This window comes from Myotis yumanensis, unplaced genomic scaffold, assembly GCF_028538775.1.
Source record: "Myotis yumanensis isolate MYYU_CA2020_CCGP unplaced genomic scaffold, mMyoYum1.0.hap1 SCAF_10, whole genome shotgun sequence".
Lineage (NCBI taxonomy): Eukaryota > Metazoa > Chordata > Mammalia > Chiroptera > Vespertilionidae > Myotis > Myotis yumanensis.
This window is the reverse complement of record NW_027223761.1, coordinates 5,827,284-5,844,357: the sequence shown is the minus strand read 5'-3', so window position 1 is coordinate 5,844,357 and position 17,074 is coordinate 5,827,284. Positions and strand designations below refer to the sequence as shown.

The window sequence follows — 17,074 nt, the reverse complement described above, 5'->3', positions numbered from 1 at the left end:
TTCAACCTCATCTCCTACAGCTCTCACTTCCCACCCCCACTGGCCTCCCCCTCCTTCTTCTTGATTCTGCCAGACATGCCAAACACAAGCAGCCCAGACACACTCCTGCCTCAGAGTCCTGTCATGGCGTTTGCCTCTGCTTGGAATGCTCTTCCTCCAGATATCTGCATGGCTCCCTTCCTCACTTCCTTCAAAGTCTTCTCAATGAGGCCTACCTTGACCAACACATCTACACTAATAAAAGAGAAACATGGTAATTAGCATACGACCGCTACCCTTTTCATTGGCTAATCAGTGAGTATATGCAAATTAACTGTCAGCCAAGATGGCGGCTGGCAGCCATGCACTGAAGCGAGCAGGGAGGCTTGCTTGCTCCAGTGACTGCGGACTCCAGCGTTCCCCGCCTCACTTGCCGGCCTCTCAGCTGCAACTCTAAGCAACTATGTACTATGTTGCAAATAAGAAGGTAAACAAAACCCCAGAAACCAGCCGGACTGAAACCCAGCCAGACTGAAACATTGTATCCATGTTTTCAGCAGCGAGGCCTCAGAGCTAAAGCTGGCCCAGAATAAAAAAAAAAGAAAAGAAAACAAGGAATGGTTGGGAGCTTCAGTCACTCGCTTCAGGAAAACAGCCCTCAGCCCCTCACCCAGACTGGCCAGGCACCCCAGTGGGGACCCCCACCCTGATCCAGGACACCCTTCAGGGCAAACCAGCCGGCCCCCAGCCGTGCACCAGGCCTCTATCCTATATAGTAAAAGGGTAATATGCCTCCCAGCACCGGGATCAGCGGAGCAGCAAGGCACCCGGCACCGGGATCAGCATGACAGGGGGCAGTGCCCAAACCCCCTGATCGCCCTGCGGCTCTGTGTGTGACAGGGGAAGGTGCCCCAACCCCCTGATCAGCACTGCTCTGTGCCTGATAGGGGGGAGCGCCCCAATCCCCTGATTGCCCTGTGGCTCTGTGTTTGACAGGGTGCAGCACACCAACACCCTGATGGGCCCTGCTCTGTGAGTGACAGGGGGCAGCACCCCAACCCCCTGATGGGCCCCGCTCTGTGAGTGACAGGGGGCAGCGCCCCAACCCCCTGATTGGCCCTGCTCTGTGCGTGACAGGGGGTGGTGCCGCAACCTCCCCATCGACCCTACCTTGAGTGTGACAGGGGTCGGTGCCCCAACCCCCCAATCGGCCCTACCCTGAGCGTGACTGAGGGTGGCATCGCAACCTCCTGATCCGCCCTGCTCTGTGCATGACGGGGTGGCGCCCCAACTCCCCAATCGGCCCTGCTCTGAGCCTTACCAGGGGCTGCACTTAGGAATTGGGCCTGCCCTCTGCCACCCGGGAGCAGGCCTAAGCCAGCAGGTCATTATCTCCCGAGGGGTCCCATACTGTGAGAGGGCACAGGCCGGGCTGGGGGACCCCCCTCCCCCCGCCCCCTGAGTGCACAAATTTTTGTGCACCGGGCCTCTAGTATAAACTATAATTTGTAACCCCCCACTCTCACTCTGCATGCTCCATCCTCTTTCTCTTATATGATTTACTTACTTCCCCAACAGAACATATCACCTTCCAATAGCAGCAGTCCGCATTATCATCACTATCCAAATATGTGCTATAAACATTTCTATCCTAAATGCATTATCTGGATTGCAAACCTATTAAAGTGAATTGCATATGCAGGTAACAGGACGTAGGGTACAGTGCAGTCATGGCTCTGGTACTTTTATTTTTTAAAATTTTTTTAAAAAAAATATTTTATTGATTTTTTTACAGCGAGGAAGAGAGAGGGATAGAGAGTTAGAAACATCTATCAGCTGCCTCCTGCACATCCCACACTGGAGATATGCCCGCAACCAAGGTACATGCCCTTGACTGGAATCGAACCCGGGACCCTTCAGTCCGCAGGCTGACGCTCTATCCACTGAGCCAAACTGGTCAGGTCGGCTCTGGCACTTTTAAAGCGTGATGCATTTTGCTTCCATCTTTCCCACCCTCTCCAAAGACTAAGCCCTTCATGGGTCCCAATACTCGCTTCTTCCAAGTGCCTGGGATACCAACTTGGGTCCAATTTAAAAATTATCTTTAGTATCTTTATGTCTCATTTAAAATCTATATAATAGTATACCTTCATTTGCAGTATAGAAGCAAAACAATTTATATCTGATACTATAGGACCATTACTTACAGCACATAAAAATACCCATTAATGAGTATTAATATATTAAAAATTAAGTCACTGGTGTTTTATTTTTGTTTAATTTTTTAAAAATTTTATTGATTTTGGAGAGACAGACAGAGAAACATTAATTTGTTGTTCCACGTATTTATGCATTCATTGGTTGATTCTTGTATGTGTCCTGCCTAGGGATTGAACCCACAATCTTGGCATAAGGGGATGACACTCTAACCAACTGAGTTACCTGACCAGGGCATCACTGGTGTTTTAAATTCTTCTTTTTTAAATAAAACTATTCTCAGTGGATTGTCATACAGATATTTAAGAGTGCTGTAGTGGGAAAAAAAAGTGCTCTAGTGGTATTTCAGGAAATAAGCTGAGGTTTTATTTTGTTTTAAAATATTTTATTGATTTTCCACAGAGAGGAAGGGAGAGGGATAGAGAGTTAGAAACATCGACGAGAGAGAAACATCGATTGGCTGCCTTCTGCACACTCCCTAGTGGGGATGTGCCTGCAACCAAGGTACATGTCCTTGACTGGAATAGAACTTGGGACCCTTGAGTCCGCAGGCTGACGCTCTATCCACTGAGCTAAACCGGTCAGGGCTAGGCTGAGGTTTTAGATGTCTGAAAATGCATTGCTATTTTTCCCATTTAAATAATGGAAGAGCCAAAACCGGTTTGGCTCAGTGGATGGAGCGTCAGCCTGCGGACTGAAAGGTCCCAGGTTCGATTCCGGTCAAGGGCATGTACCTGGGTTGCAGGCACATCCCCAGTGGGAGGTGTGCAGGAGGCAGCTGATTGATGTTTTTCTCTCATCGATGTTTCTAACTCTCTATCTCTCTCCCTTCCTCTCTGTAAAAAATCAATAAAATATATTTAAAAAATAAATAAATAATGGAAGATAGACTTCTACCATCCAAATGTTTTTAAGAATGGATTAAAGTTCAAGGAAAGCCTGGATATAAGTTTTTTATTTATTATGTTTATTGTCTCTTTCTTTCTACTACAATAATTTTAAACTCTTCAGTCTCGGTATCTTTTTTTTTTGTTGTTAAAAATATATTTTATTGATTTTTTTACAGAGAGGAAGGGAGAGGGATAGAGAGTTAGAAACATCGATGAGAGAGAAACATCGATCAGCTGCCTCCCGCACGCCCCCCAGTGGGGATGTGCCCGCAACCAAGGTACATGCCCTTGACCGGAATCGAACCCGGGACCCTTGAGTCTGCAGGCCGATGCTCTATCCACTGAGCCAAACCGGTTCGGCCATCTTTTTAAACTCTTAAAAATTAGAGGACCCATCAGCAGATGAATGGATTAGAAAACTGTGGTACATCTACACAATGGAATACTATGCTGCTGTAAAAAATAAGGAATTCTTACCATTTGCAACAGCATGGATGGAACTGGAGAGCATTATGCTAAGTGAAATAAGCGAGTCAGAGAAAGATAAATACCACATGATCTCACTCATTTATGGATAATAAAGACCATTATAAACTGATGAACAAAAATAGATACAGAGGCAGAGCAGCATTGAACAGACTGTCAAACTACAGTGGGAAGCCTGGGGAGGGTTGGCGGGGGGGAATAAGAGATCAATCAAAGGACTTGTATGCATGCATATAAGAATAACCAATGGACACAAGACACTGGGGGGTATGGGAGGCCAGGGGAATGTCAAGGGGTGCAAAAAAGGAGACATATGTAATACTCTTTGTAATACTTTAAGCAATAAAACAAAATTATTGAGGATCCAAAAAACTTTTGTTTATGCAGGTATTTCTATCCATATTTACCACATTAGGAATTAAAACTGAGATATTTAAAAATACATATCAATTCATTTAAAATAATTATAATAAGCCTACTATATGTTTTTTTTTTATTTTTTTATTTTATTTTATTTTATTTTTTTTATTTTTCGCTAAAAGTATTACAAAGGGTATTACATAAGTGTCCTTTTTTCCCCCCTGCCCTTGACAAACCCCTACCCTCCCTTACCCCCCAGTGTCTTATGTCCATTAGTTATGCTTATATGCATGCATACAAGTCCTTCGGTTGATCTCTTACTCCCCTCCCTCCTGCCCCCCAACTCTCTCTGGCCTTCCCACTGCAGTTTGACAATCAGTTTGAAAGCCTACTATATGTTTACATAAAAATATTTTTATGAAAAATATCTTTTCCAAAACAAAAATAATTTATAAGATGGCATACAACTATACTGGGATATAATCCAAATGACACCCAATTCACCCATTTAAAGTATACAATTCAATGGCTTTTAGTGTATTTAGAGTTGTGCATAACACAATCAATTTTAGAACATTTATCACCCCCAAAAGAAACCCCATATTCTTTAGCTGTTTCTCTACCAACTTAATCACCCCAGGTCCCTACCCCGAGGCAACCAGTCATTTACTTTCTGACACTGGATTTGCCTGTTCTGGACATTTCACATAAATGGAACCATATAATATGTGGTCTTTTGTGACTGGCTTCTTCCATTTAGCAGAATGTTTTCAAGGTTTATCAACACAGCCTGCTGTTCAGTCGTCTCTCACTAACCCCCATGCTGGCCTGGTCGCCCCATATAGTCTGCTTGTTCAGTCGTTTGGTCGTCTCTCACTAAGCTCCCTTCCGGCCTGGTCGTAGGCAGCCATCTTGTGAGGGTGTGAGGGTTAATTTGCATATTACCACTTTATTATATAGGAGGATTAGTAAAAAATATTCTGTTATTTCCTTTGAAGTGACAGTTCAAGAAAATATCTTCTGAATACCCAAGTCTGAATAACCAGTTTGTCTGTAAGCCCTTCTCTCAAAGTGAAAATGGTTCCATGAAAAAGCAGTAACTTTAACTCATTGCACAAGCACTTGTCCCCAAGATGACAGCATTCTTCGCTATGAAGCAGAAGTGCTTCATGCATATTACCCATTTTATCACACAGAATATTAGAAAGGCACAGAGTGCAGGGTTGAGATATAGTAAATTAGCCATTTTTACTATTTCTTCAAGGACATTCTTAAGCAAAACTGGTCCTTTCTCGTTTCCTTTGAGTGTGATGGTAAACAATGCAATAACTACTGGTACAACCTGGGGCAACTGCCTTGCTGTGCACTGAGGACCTGCTGCTTTACCCACCATTGCCCAGTTCAATGCAAATGTCACCACAAGTGGAAAGAGCAAATAAGGCCACAGTATTATCATGAAGATCACTTCAATCTTGTGTCTCTCCTGAAAGGGGTTTAGGGAGCCCAGAGTCTGCAGACCTCATTTTGAAAACTGCTATTCTACCAGATGCAAAGGTCCTTCAGGCAGGGATTTTGGTCTGTTTTGTTCACTGCTGTATCTAGCCCCTGTGCCTCGAACAATGCTTGGCATATAATAGATGCTTAATAAATATGTATTAAATGATAACATCTGTAATTACTTTCAACTGCTTAGAAATAAAGCAATAAAATTCAGAATATTTGCAGTTTTTTGGTATAATTTAAAATTTTATAGAATGTTAAATATTTAACCAGGAAATAAATTATTTCTTTTGGCAAAGGCATTTAACTGCAGGACGGTAAGAGCAGCAGGGAACTTTCAAAACCATACCAACAGTGTCTGCGCTAGAAAGCAACAGCTTTTAGCAAAGGAAACAAGCCCTGCCCATTCCCCCCAAAGTGGGACACTGCCTGTGACCTAGAAACGGGTGCAAAACCAGGAAAGGAGGGAAAGATACTGAAAGCTCCCACCTGCATGGACTTGCCCCACACTTTCTTTTCCGCCCCTCGTGTCTGCGTATGTTTCACAGAATTTGGAAGAATTATGCACAAAAATGAACAGGGAGTAAGAGTATAAGGTGGGACACAAAGGAATTCATAACAAGTAATTTAAATGTTTTAACTTTTGGGATCTAAATGAAGAGACTTTTATCTCAGAAACAAAGCAAAGGACCTCAGTGCATGGTTCACATACTGTGAATGCTATAGATGTGGATGTTAATGAAGCCAATGGTAGTACAAAAATTGCTGCATGATAGTTGGTCTGGCTAATAAAATATTCCGGTTAGTAGGGAGTTACCATATAGTTCACCATTTTTTAATGACTAAGAATTAAATAAATTAATTAAATAAATACACCACTCTTAAGCTGAAGAATTCAGTAACTATTTAATGACTCCAGAGGCATTTGAGAATCTCGGTAAACTCTAGGGAGTCGTCATTAGAGAAGACTTATCAGTTAAGAAGGTCTGGTAATGGTGTTTAGTGACCACGTAAATTACCAGCTCTTTAGTTTCTAGTCCCACTTCTGCCACTCAGTAATTAGCTGGCAACAGATAAATTCCTTAACTTCTTTGTAGTTCACTTTTCCCTTTTTCCAGGAAATTCAGAAATGCTTAGAATATGAAGGTATGTGAAATATTTTGGGTCCTTTGAAGATACTGAGTCAAGAATAGGGAGTTAAATATGAAGATTATCCAGAATATAAAATATCCCAGTAAAATTTTAATCTCTAATTCTGAAATAATAACCTATAAATTTCTCCTACCCTATAGAAAACCTCCAAAGAAAACCCCAACCCTTGTATCTGCTTGGCCTATAAATCCTGGGATAAAGGCCGAAACTGATACAAGCCACCCTAGCAGTTTCTGAATGGTTTACCAAGTATGTACTTTAGCATCTGCATCACTTGGCCTTCACAGTAACTTTGTTAGATAGGCAGGGCAGAAAGAGCCGTTTTTATTCTCCAGATGAAGAAATTAAGGTTTAGAAAAATTTAGTGCTTTAACTACGAGTCAGCACTGGGATTCGGGGAGGTCTCACAAGCTCAATTGTCTTTCCACGTTGCACTTACTTTTCTGAGCGAAGGGAGAGAGGTGGTCCCCATCAGCATTTCTGAAGCCCTAACAGTGGGCAAAAGTTATCCAGCTTCTTCAAACCCTGAACAAACTCACCTGTAGTTTCACAGCAATGACCACTGAGTTAAGATCTTTGTCCATTTCTTTGAGCATGACGAGCTTCTTCAGGGTCAAGCTGAATAGCCTAGACAAGTTTAGAGAAAGAAGATCCAGTCAGACGTAAGGAACTTATGAGAAAAGAGTTATTGGCATTCTGTCAGGGAAACACTGCTTTATCTCAAGTAAAAATGTCAGAATGCCATTCTCAGTCCAAACTGTGTCTTCCTTTAGTAAATGAGCACCCGCCCCTTTTATCTAACTGTTGTACTTGAGAAATGTCAAACAGGTACATTATCCCATCAACCTCCGGGGTGCCCATACACATCAAGCCAAAACCAACATGTATGGTATTGAAAGAACAGAAAACAAGATCAATGGAACAGACCAGAGCATCCAGAAACAATCCCACAATTATACAAAAACTTGATATAAGGGCAGTATTAAAATAACTGGGAAAAGAATAAACTCTGAAATAAGAAAATTTGGATCCTATCTCACACAATATATAAAAATAATCTCTAGGTGGATATTAAATACTTAATTGTAAAAGGCAAGATTTTAGGAAAAATATGGGCAATATCTTTCTGACTCTGAGGTAAGAATGGATTTCTTAAATAAGACACTGAAAACACTGAGAAATTCAATTATATTAAAGCTAGTGGCCCAGTATACGAATTCATGCATACTGAAAGGAAATTAACTAGAAGAAATATTTTTTTTAAATATATTTTATTGATTTTTTACAGAGAGGAAGGGAGAGAGATAGAGAGTTAGAAACATCGATGAGAGAGAAACATCGATCAGCTGCCTCCCGCACGCCCCCCAGTGGGGATGTGCCCGCAACCCAGGTACATGCCCTTGACCAGAATCAAACCCGGGACCCCTCAGTCCGCAGGCCAACGCTCTATCCTCTGAGCCAAACCGGTTTCGGCTAGAAGAAATATTTTAATATCGCTATTTGCCCTTTCTCTATAATAGGTCAACCAAATTCACGATCGATAATGACAGACTGAAACACACGCGTGTGATTGGCACCAGCAAGAGCTTTATATGCATTGTGCATGTGCGAGTCAACTTAGCTTTATGTATATATAGAATAACTTGCTTAATTAGACCTGCTTTCTGATGTAGCTATACTTTTTCCAGCTCAGTGAAGCACCCCAACTTCTCTTTCAGGTAATTGTCAGCAACACAGCAGTAAATATCAACACAAAGCAGATTATTATTATAGATCACGCAGGGAGAACAAAGGGTAAAATATTTAACTGCAGCAGTTTTTGACTATGTTCTGCACAGTGAGAAAACCTGAAATCATTTTCAAGGTCCACCATTTCTTACTTCTTTTCAGTCGGGTCACGTTTCTAAACTTTGTAAATCTCCATTTTCCGGCTAATGAAAAGAAAATAGGATTCTACCGAGTCTCCTATCTACCTACTCCAGGACTTCTGTGAGGATCAAATGAGATGAGGCACAGGAAAACGCTTCACAGACATTCGGTTAAAGTGTGAAATGTTTGCACCTGGCTATAAAACAGGCTGTGTTCCTGGGCTGAAGAAACTGCAAGGAGGCTAGTCATGGCTGGGGTGAGGAAGTCGGCATTGCTACGTGACATCATTACCCAGCGCCCACAGCGACTGTTTCCAGGCTAGGCTGGGCTGTGGGCTGCATTTTGCGCCTTGGGGTCTCGGCAGTGTCAGCTGCAATTTGGTGGGCTGTTGCTCTGGGGTGGTGGTGGGGCCTATGTCCCACTTGGGGGAAGCTGAGTGTTGCTTTGTGGGCGACAGGTCCGCGGTGCCATTTCTCTGTGCGTGTAACAGCAGCTCCTGCATTGAGCGTCTGCCCCCTGGTGGTCAGTGTGAATCACAGCAACTGGTCAGATGGTCGGACACTTAGCATATTAGCCTTTTATATATATAGACTGGGAATTTCTGTTCATCAGGAGACACCACAGGATTAAAACACAAATCATGAACTTGGAAAAGATATTTGAAACTCATAATACTGATAAAGGATCTAGTATATAAAGAATTCCTATAATTCAATAAGAAAAAGACTGGCAAACCAATAGAAAAGTGGGTAAAAAGATATAAACAGATGTTTCATGTTTCCAGAAACGTCTAGCCACTAATGGCTAATAAATACTAGTATACAAAAATATGCTCAACCTCATTAGGAATCAGGGAAATGCAAATTGAAATCAAAATATCATTTTACACCCACAAAATTGGCAAAACTAAGTGTGGGTGAAGATGTGGCGTAATGGGAACTCATATGCTGCTAGTGGGAGTATCAGCTGGACATTTAGGCACTTAGGAAACTGTCAGGCATCATCTTGTGAGGCCATGTGTGAAATCCAGGATTCAGCGATTTCGCTCTTGGAGAATGCTTGCCCTGTGAACCAGGAGACATATACAAAAGTGCCCATAGTCTTCATGAGCTATATGACTGCGGGTAAGTTACATCATCTTCCCATGCCACTATTTCCTCATCTGTAAAATGAGGATTGTCATATCAACCCAGAGGGTTGTTGTGAGGATTCATATGTATAAAAGCACTGAGAATAGTACCTGTCCCACAGTAAGCTCTCAGTAAACTAGGTATTACTTATGTTATGCTCATCAGAACCCAAATGTGCACTGTTAGAAGAGTGGGTGATAAACTGGGGTATATTCATACACTCAAGTGCTATCATCCTGCAGTGAAAATGACTTCAACATGCATTAATCTCAAAACACAATGCTTAGCGAAAACAAAGTTGCAGAAGACTACGTAGAGTACGATACTGTATCAAATTCAAAACCAAGCAAAAATAAACTACAAATTGTCTTGGGAAGTACATAGAGGGGAACCTGTAAAGAGCATGAGGATGTAACATAAGACGAGGTTGGCACGTGTGAAGGAAACAAAGAAGGCGAGTGTGTCTGCGGCCCAGGGAATGGGGAGAGCAGTAAGATGTGAGGTTTGAAAGGCAAATGGAGGCTGGTTTTGATGGGAGGCCAATGGAGAATTATAAACAAGTGAATGATATAAAATGATTTGCACAAGCTCACTCTACTGCTGTGTGAATAATGGACCATGGAAAGGAGAGGGTGGAAACAGGAGGACCTGTCAGAGGTTGTTGCTGGGGTCAGGTGAGAAGAAAGGAGGTTTGATCTGGGGCAGTAGCAGTGGAGATGAACAGAAGGGTGGAATTCAGGAACATTCTGGTAGAACTGATAGAACTTGCTGATAAACTGAAAGAGGGTATAGGGAAAAAGCTCAGAGGTTTCTGAGTTTTTGGCTTGAGCAACTGAGTGGATGGATGGTGGTATTTACTGTTTACTGAAAAGAGGGAAACGGGGAAGTTTTTTGGTGATTAGGGCAGAAAGTCAGGTCATTATTAAGTTTGAGACAGCTTAAATATCCAACTGGGAAAATTAAAGTAGGCAGCTAGCTATGAGTCCTGAGATCTAGGGAAAGATTAGGCCAGAAACACACCATAAAGATGTTTAAAGCAATGGAGATCGCTGAGGTCTTCAGAGGAAAGTTCCAATTTTAAAAAAAAGCTAAGACCGGAACCCCAGGCATGTCAATGCTTACAAGTCTGGCAGCAGAGAAAGGTCCAGCAAGACAGACTGAGAAGCTTCCAGTGAAGTAGGGAAAGAATGTGCCCCCAAGAACCTAGAGAAGAAAATGCTAAGATGTGTCAAATGCTTCTGAGAAGTAGCCACGGTCAGAAAACTGATCATTGATTTGGCAAAACGGAGAATACTGGGGACCACAATAGGAGATGCTTCAGTGGAGTAGTAATAAACAAAAGCTTTGAAGTATCCCTTCCCCTCGGAAATGTGAGCAGTTGCAGATGAAGGTGAAGACAGAGAACAAGATTTCAAGCTGGCAAAAAAGAGCAATGTGGTACAGAAAGGGAGCTCTGTGGCCATGCTGACCAGTGTGTCTAACAACTCATGTTTTCTAGCATCTGGCTGCTTATTAAGATGTCAGGACCAAATGGTCTTATCAAAGACCACTGTGGTTATCAGCATTCCCCAGGGAAGAGAGAAATTTTTATCTGAGAATGTAGGGAAGAGAGGTGACTGGGGACCTGGATGGGTTAAGTCAACAAATATGTATATATTTTAATTTAAGTACCTCTGGTGTCACTAGAATGATATACAAGGAAAATGAGACATAGCGTACAATTACCCAGAGTTTCAATTATGCCCTACCATATCATTATCCCCGGGTCATTGTAGTACTGTTTTTCTTAATCCTTACCCGAGGATATGTTTTTATTGATTTTAGAGAGAGGAGGAGGGGGAGAGAAACATCTATCAGCTGCCTCCCCAATGCGTCCCGACTGGGCATTGAACCCAAAACCTTTTTAGTGTAGGGGATGATGCTCCAACCAACTGGCAAACCCAGCTAGGGCTCCTTGTACGATTTTTATAATCACATAGATGAGGAGTTGATCCATTATCTCCTCCATAATGAGACTAGAATGATAAACTGAATAACACAAGGAAGAAATCTTTACTCTGCAAAGTTCAAAAAACGCACAGTCACAGCAAGAGGCTAGAACCAAAGATCTCTGATTTCATGTCCAATTGTGAAGGCATCACAGCCGTCCAGATCTTGGCGCTTCACAAAAACTGGAGGTTCAGGATGGAAACACCGAACTGCCGTCTGGCTCCCTTCCTTTTCTTATTTGCCTTCACTTTCCTTTATTCCCACCTCGCAACATCCAGCCTCTGGCAGATTTTAGAATGTTTAGACAAACAAGAAAATTGGGTAATTTGGATTCAAGATGTCTTTCTTTAGACAACATTTTAAAAAGTGGGACATGTTGGGGGCTGAAACAGCTTGCCATTTTACCTTTAAATTATACATTTTTAAGTATGGTATAACCACTGGCTTCTTTTTTTCCAGAGATAATTCCATCTTTCTCTGATCTCCCTATCCATTCCACTCCTCCAGACTTTTGCTTCCAGAAAAAAAAACACACAGCTGCTATTAGGGTCAGGTAATAGTACAGGATAATCCCTGGGCATTCTTGATAAGGAACTTGAGAGAGAGGAACAAACGTCATCTTATTGTTTGAAACCACAAGGCTTCAAATAAGAATATGCTCCATACAGCTAGCTATTCAAAGACCTTCCACCTTAAAAAGGAGACCAGAATAAGAACGAACATTTTTCAAGTTCATTTCCTGGGACTGCAACATATGAAGTACAAAATTCAGAACTATGATCTGAAAAGTAATTTAGCTTTAGATTAGAAATGTTAGAGACAATAGACTAAAAAATAAAATGAGCCTTATCTCAAAGTAATTATAAATGTTATAGGGCTTGAAATACTGGGGTAAGAAGAACATCACGTCAGACTTTACCAATAACTATTTTCAAAGGAAGAACCACCATCATTTTTTGTATTAATTTGAAAGAAAACTAACTTGTATCATTTTTAGTATGGTTTTTAAGTTATTCTCTAATGGAAAATTTAATGGATATGCTTATACATTTGCCTAATACAGACACACACACTCTGTATTTCTGTGTCTCCCTCTTCAAATTTTCTAAGGGCTCCAAATAAAAAGGGTCATTTTATTTTGCTTTTTGGGATTATTCTATATAATAAAAGAGCTAATATGCTAATTAGACTGGATGGCAGAACAACCTTCTGGAATGACCTTCCGGAACGACCAGTGGGCAGGGCCGTGAGGCAGCCGGGGCTTCGAGGGCCAAGTCCCTTGCACAAATTTCATGCATTGGGCCTCTAGTATCTATATAAATCAATTGCCCTCCCCCCAATTGATTACCTATAAAATTTTAAGATTCCTTACATGGCTTCACACAATAGATGCACAAGTCTTACAAAATATATTTTTGTGAGTCTACATAACAACTTTCCCTCCAACAACTTCGAATATGCCTTATTTTCATCTTTGACTGTATTAATTTCCGAGGGCTGTCATTTGTTAATTACCACCAACTTGGTGACTTACAACAACAGGAGTTTTATTCTCTCATAGTTCTATTGACTGGAAGTCCAAAATGAAGGTGTCAGCAGGGCTGCATTCTACCTGAAGCCTCTCGAGGAGAATCCTTCCTTGCCTCTTACACTCGGTGGCTGGTAGTCTCTGGCATTCCTTGGCTTATAGACATATCACTCACTCCAATCTCTGCCTGTCTTCCCATAAACTTTCCTCTTGTGTCTCTGTGTGTCTCAAAACTCCCTCTCCTTTCTCTTATAAGGACATCAGTCATTGGATTTAGAGTCTACCCTAAATTCAGGATGACCTCATCTTGAGATCCTTAAGATCCTTAATTATATATCTGCAAAGACCCTATTTCCAAATAAGGTCACATTCACAGGTATGAGGGTTAGAACTAGACACATCTTTTCAGGGGGCCACTATTCAACCCACTATATGGATTAATGTTCATCTGATGGGGGTCCTAAAATAAAGTGTTTGCCTCTCATAGACACTCACCATATTCTTCCTAGAATCCAACTTGACTTGGGGAAAGCTATCATTTATAGGAAGTCAACAGTGAATTGATGCTCTGAATCCTCACTTTCTAACTTATTTTTTATGTCCAAATAAGGATTTTTTTCTTTGGGAAGAAAACAAAGCAAATTGGATCTCTTCTTTCTTATCTAGCTGAGATTTCAAGTGGGAATTCATCCATTGTCCAATGGAATTAAAGGATCATTTTATTACTATTACCCACACTATACCATTCCTATTTCTTTCTTTTTTTTAAAATATATTTTATTGATTTTTTACAGAGAGGAAGGGAGAGAGATAGAGAGTTAGAAACATTGATGAGAGAGAAACATCGATCAGCTGCCTCCTGCACATCTCCCACTGGGGATGTGCCCGCAACCCAGGTACATGCCCTTGACCGGAATCGAACCTGGGACCTTTCAGTTCGCAGGCCGACGCTCTATCCACTGAGCCAAACCGGTTTCGGCTACCATTCCTATTTCTACTTGAGTTTAAAACCTGCCACCTTTGGAAGGGAGAGGAAAAGAGGGATAGAAACATCAATGATGAGAGAGAATCACTGATTGGCTGCCTCCTGCACACCCCTTACTGAGGATCGAGCCTACAACCTGGGCATGTGCCCTGACCAGGAATTGAACTGTGACCTCCTGGTTCATAGGTCGATGCTCAATCACTGAGCCACACTGGCTGGACTTCGGCAGAGTTTTTACTCAGATGCTGGCCTCACCATTTCTGCAGTATTTTCTTGCTTCCAGGATTTCCATCTTAAATTTCCAGCTGTTCTTCTATCCCTGACCTCTCTTCTTTATCACTTCTTACCCGTAAGGCTGCAGTTTTTCATTGTCATTTCATTCCACTAAAGCCACCATGGAGTCTGGAGGAAACTCTTTGACAAAAAAAGCCATAATCTTTCAAGTTTCGCTCCTTCCAATTACAATTTTTAGGAGTCAACTCTCCTCTAGCATCTATCTGTTTTTGAATGCTTTTAGTAGTTTGTTTTATTTTTCCAGATTTTCTAATTTTTATCTGTGGGAGGATTTGAGCAACCACTTTAATCTACCTACTTTACTGGAAACTTCCTCTAACTCAACTGGGAATAATTTACAATTAAATGTACTTTTATGGTTTTAAAAAAATAATATCTTATCTTTAAAGCATAGTGCTATAAACAAAAGATTTATAAGTGAATGTTTTAAAGTAATGGATATTAACATTTCAATGGTAAAGTCTTCATTGTCCTTAGAAATTTATTAAGTCAAGCAGTCCATGTGCCACATAGAATAAAGTCAAAGGCAGAAAAGGCTTTAATCTGTTTTTCTATTTTAATGAAAAGGAAACAACATAAAACAAAATAGCCCAGGTCCCAAATTAAAGAAGCTAGAAACTGGAATTCTGATCCTAGAAAAATGAATCTTTTTCTCGCCTAGGAGTCACCACAACTCAGTCTGTTCTATATTTAGTAACTGGAGGACATGAGAAATAGAGCTCTTATTTGTTTTGGGTTTTGTTTTGATAGCCACAATGGTTATTTTTGGGGGAGGAGAAAGAAAAGAATGTGGATTGAGTAAACTGTACCATAGATTACAGTATTAAATTCCAACCTTCGTATGAAATAATTACTATTTATATGACTCTAATAAAGTGTAAATATTTACAAATGTGCAATGCATAATAGGAACAGAGAAATAGGATGGGGAGAAGTGAATAAATATGAATAAGATAAGTTTTGCTCCCAAATCCTATATAATAAAAACCTAATATGCAAATTGTCCTCTCAACTGGGAGTTCAACCTGGAGTTCGACTGCTTGCTATGACATGCACTGACCACCTGGGGGTGATGCAAAACATGGTGGGCTTCAGTGACATGGTGTTGGCAGTGAGCGGCAGTGGAGGCATGGGCCCTGATGAGAGTGGGACCGCAGCAGGATGGTGGAGCAGGTGAGCGGGTGGTGCCAGGCCAAGGCAGGTGCGAACGGGGCCTAATTGCACCACTGATCACCCCGCAGATGGCGACCAGCAGCAGTGGCGGGGGGCAGGGCTGCCACCAGCTCCTAGGTACTGAGGGAGCTGGGCGGGGGCCTGATTGTCCAGCAGACAGCGACCTATGGTGGCAATGGGGGGTGGGGCCGCAACCTGGTTCCCAGGTGCTGAGGGAGCAGGGCAAGGGCCCAATGACTCAGGCAGAGGGGGACACATGGGAGCCCGAGGGCCCAGGTGTCGCCCAGGGCCCCGAGGTCAGCTGAGACCTGCCCTTCCACACCAGAGGCTCGCACTTAGATCGTCGCCAGGCCTAGGGACTGCACCCGTGCACAAATTTCGTGCACCGGGCCTCTAGTATTTTTATAAGGAACTAAATAGACATGTTTTAAAAAAAGCAATAGAAGAGGAACACAGGAGGTGGAATGGAGGTAAAAGTGCTGCTTATAGACTGAGTACCTGACTCAGTAAACTTCACAATTCCAAATCACAGTGTTATGCTATGAGTAACTTTTTTTTTTTAACCCTCACCTGAGGATGTGTTTTTTACTGATTTTGTAAGAGAGAAACATTGATGTGAGAGAGAAACATCGATTGGTTGCCTCCTGTACTTGCCCTGACCAGAGATTGAACCTCCAACCTAGGTATGTGCCCTGACCAGGAATTAAACTCCCAACCTTCTGGTGTATGGGACAACACTACAACTGAGCTACCCAGCCAGAGCTGCTATGAAATGTGCTATGAGTAACTTTTTAAAAAGTGTCTCTGTATGTGTGTGTTTACAAAGTATTACTGGTACACTGCAGAAAAAATACCTAATTTATTTTGAAAATATAAAGTGAAAAGAAACCTCTGGAGAGAATTATTGCTAAAAAGTCTGGGGGGAAAATGTGTGTATGTGGGTCCACCAACCTTTGAGCATATACTAGTTCTTTTGTGCTTCTTTTTAACCAAATGGATATTTTACAATTTACATTGATTAAGTGGACATCTTTCCATGTTAGTAATGTTCCTAGACTAAATCTGAAGAATCTGTCTCCTCCATGATATACAGCCATGATGTCTCTACTCAGTTGCCCTTTAAAAAAAAAAAAATTCTTGTTATTTTTAAAACTGACTTCTAAGGACTGCCCCTGCATCTACACAGTTTAGTGACCAGCCAATAATTGGTTAAAGATTCAACTCACACATCGTGAGGCAGTTAGACTTCCAACCTCTGCCTGTGGAACTATGTAGGGGTTATGGAATACAAAGTTCAGGTCTGACCCAACTCTTACTTTCTTTTTTTTTTTTTTTTTTTTTTTATATTTTATTGATTTTTTACAGAGAGGAAGGGAGAGAGACAGAGAGTTAGAAACATCGATGAGAGAGAAACATCGACCAGCTGCCCCCTGCACATCTCCCACGGGAGATGTGCCCGCAACCCAGGCACATGCCCTTGACCAGAATCGAACCCGGGACCTTTCAGTCCGCAGGCCGATGC

The 17,074-nt window shown here is 41.8% G+C and overlaps 1 protein-coding gene across 1 annotated transcript in view; it reads right to left on the bottom strand.

Annotated features, from left to right (window-relative positions):
- PACS1 (phosphofurin acidic cluster sorting protein 1) overlaps nt 1–17,074 on the bottom strand; it is a 100,797-nt gene that overhangs the window by 32,692 nt on the left and 51,031 nt on the right. Inside the window, exon 2 of the mRNA XM_070427561.1 lies at nt 7,124–7,211. Within this exon, the coding sequence (XP_070283662.1) occupies nt 7,124–7,211 (88 nt within the window). The remainder of the gene's footprint in view (nt 1–7,123; nt 7,212–17,074) is intronic.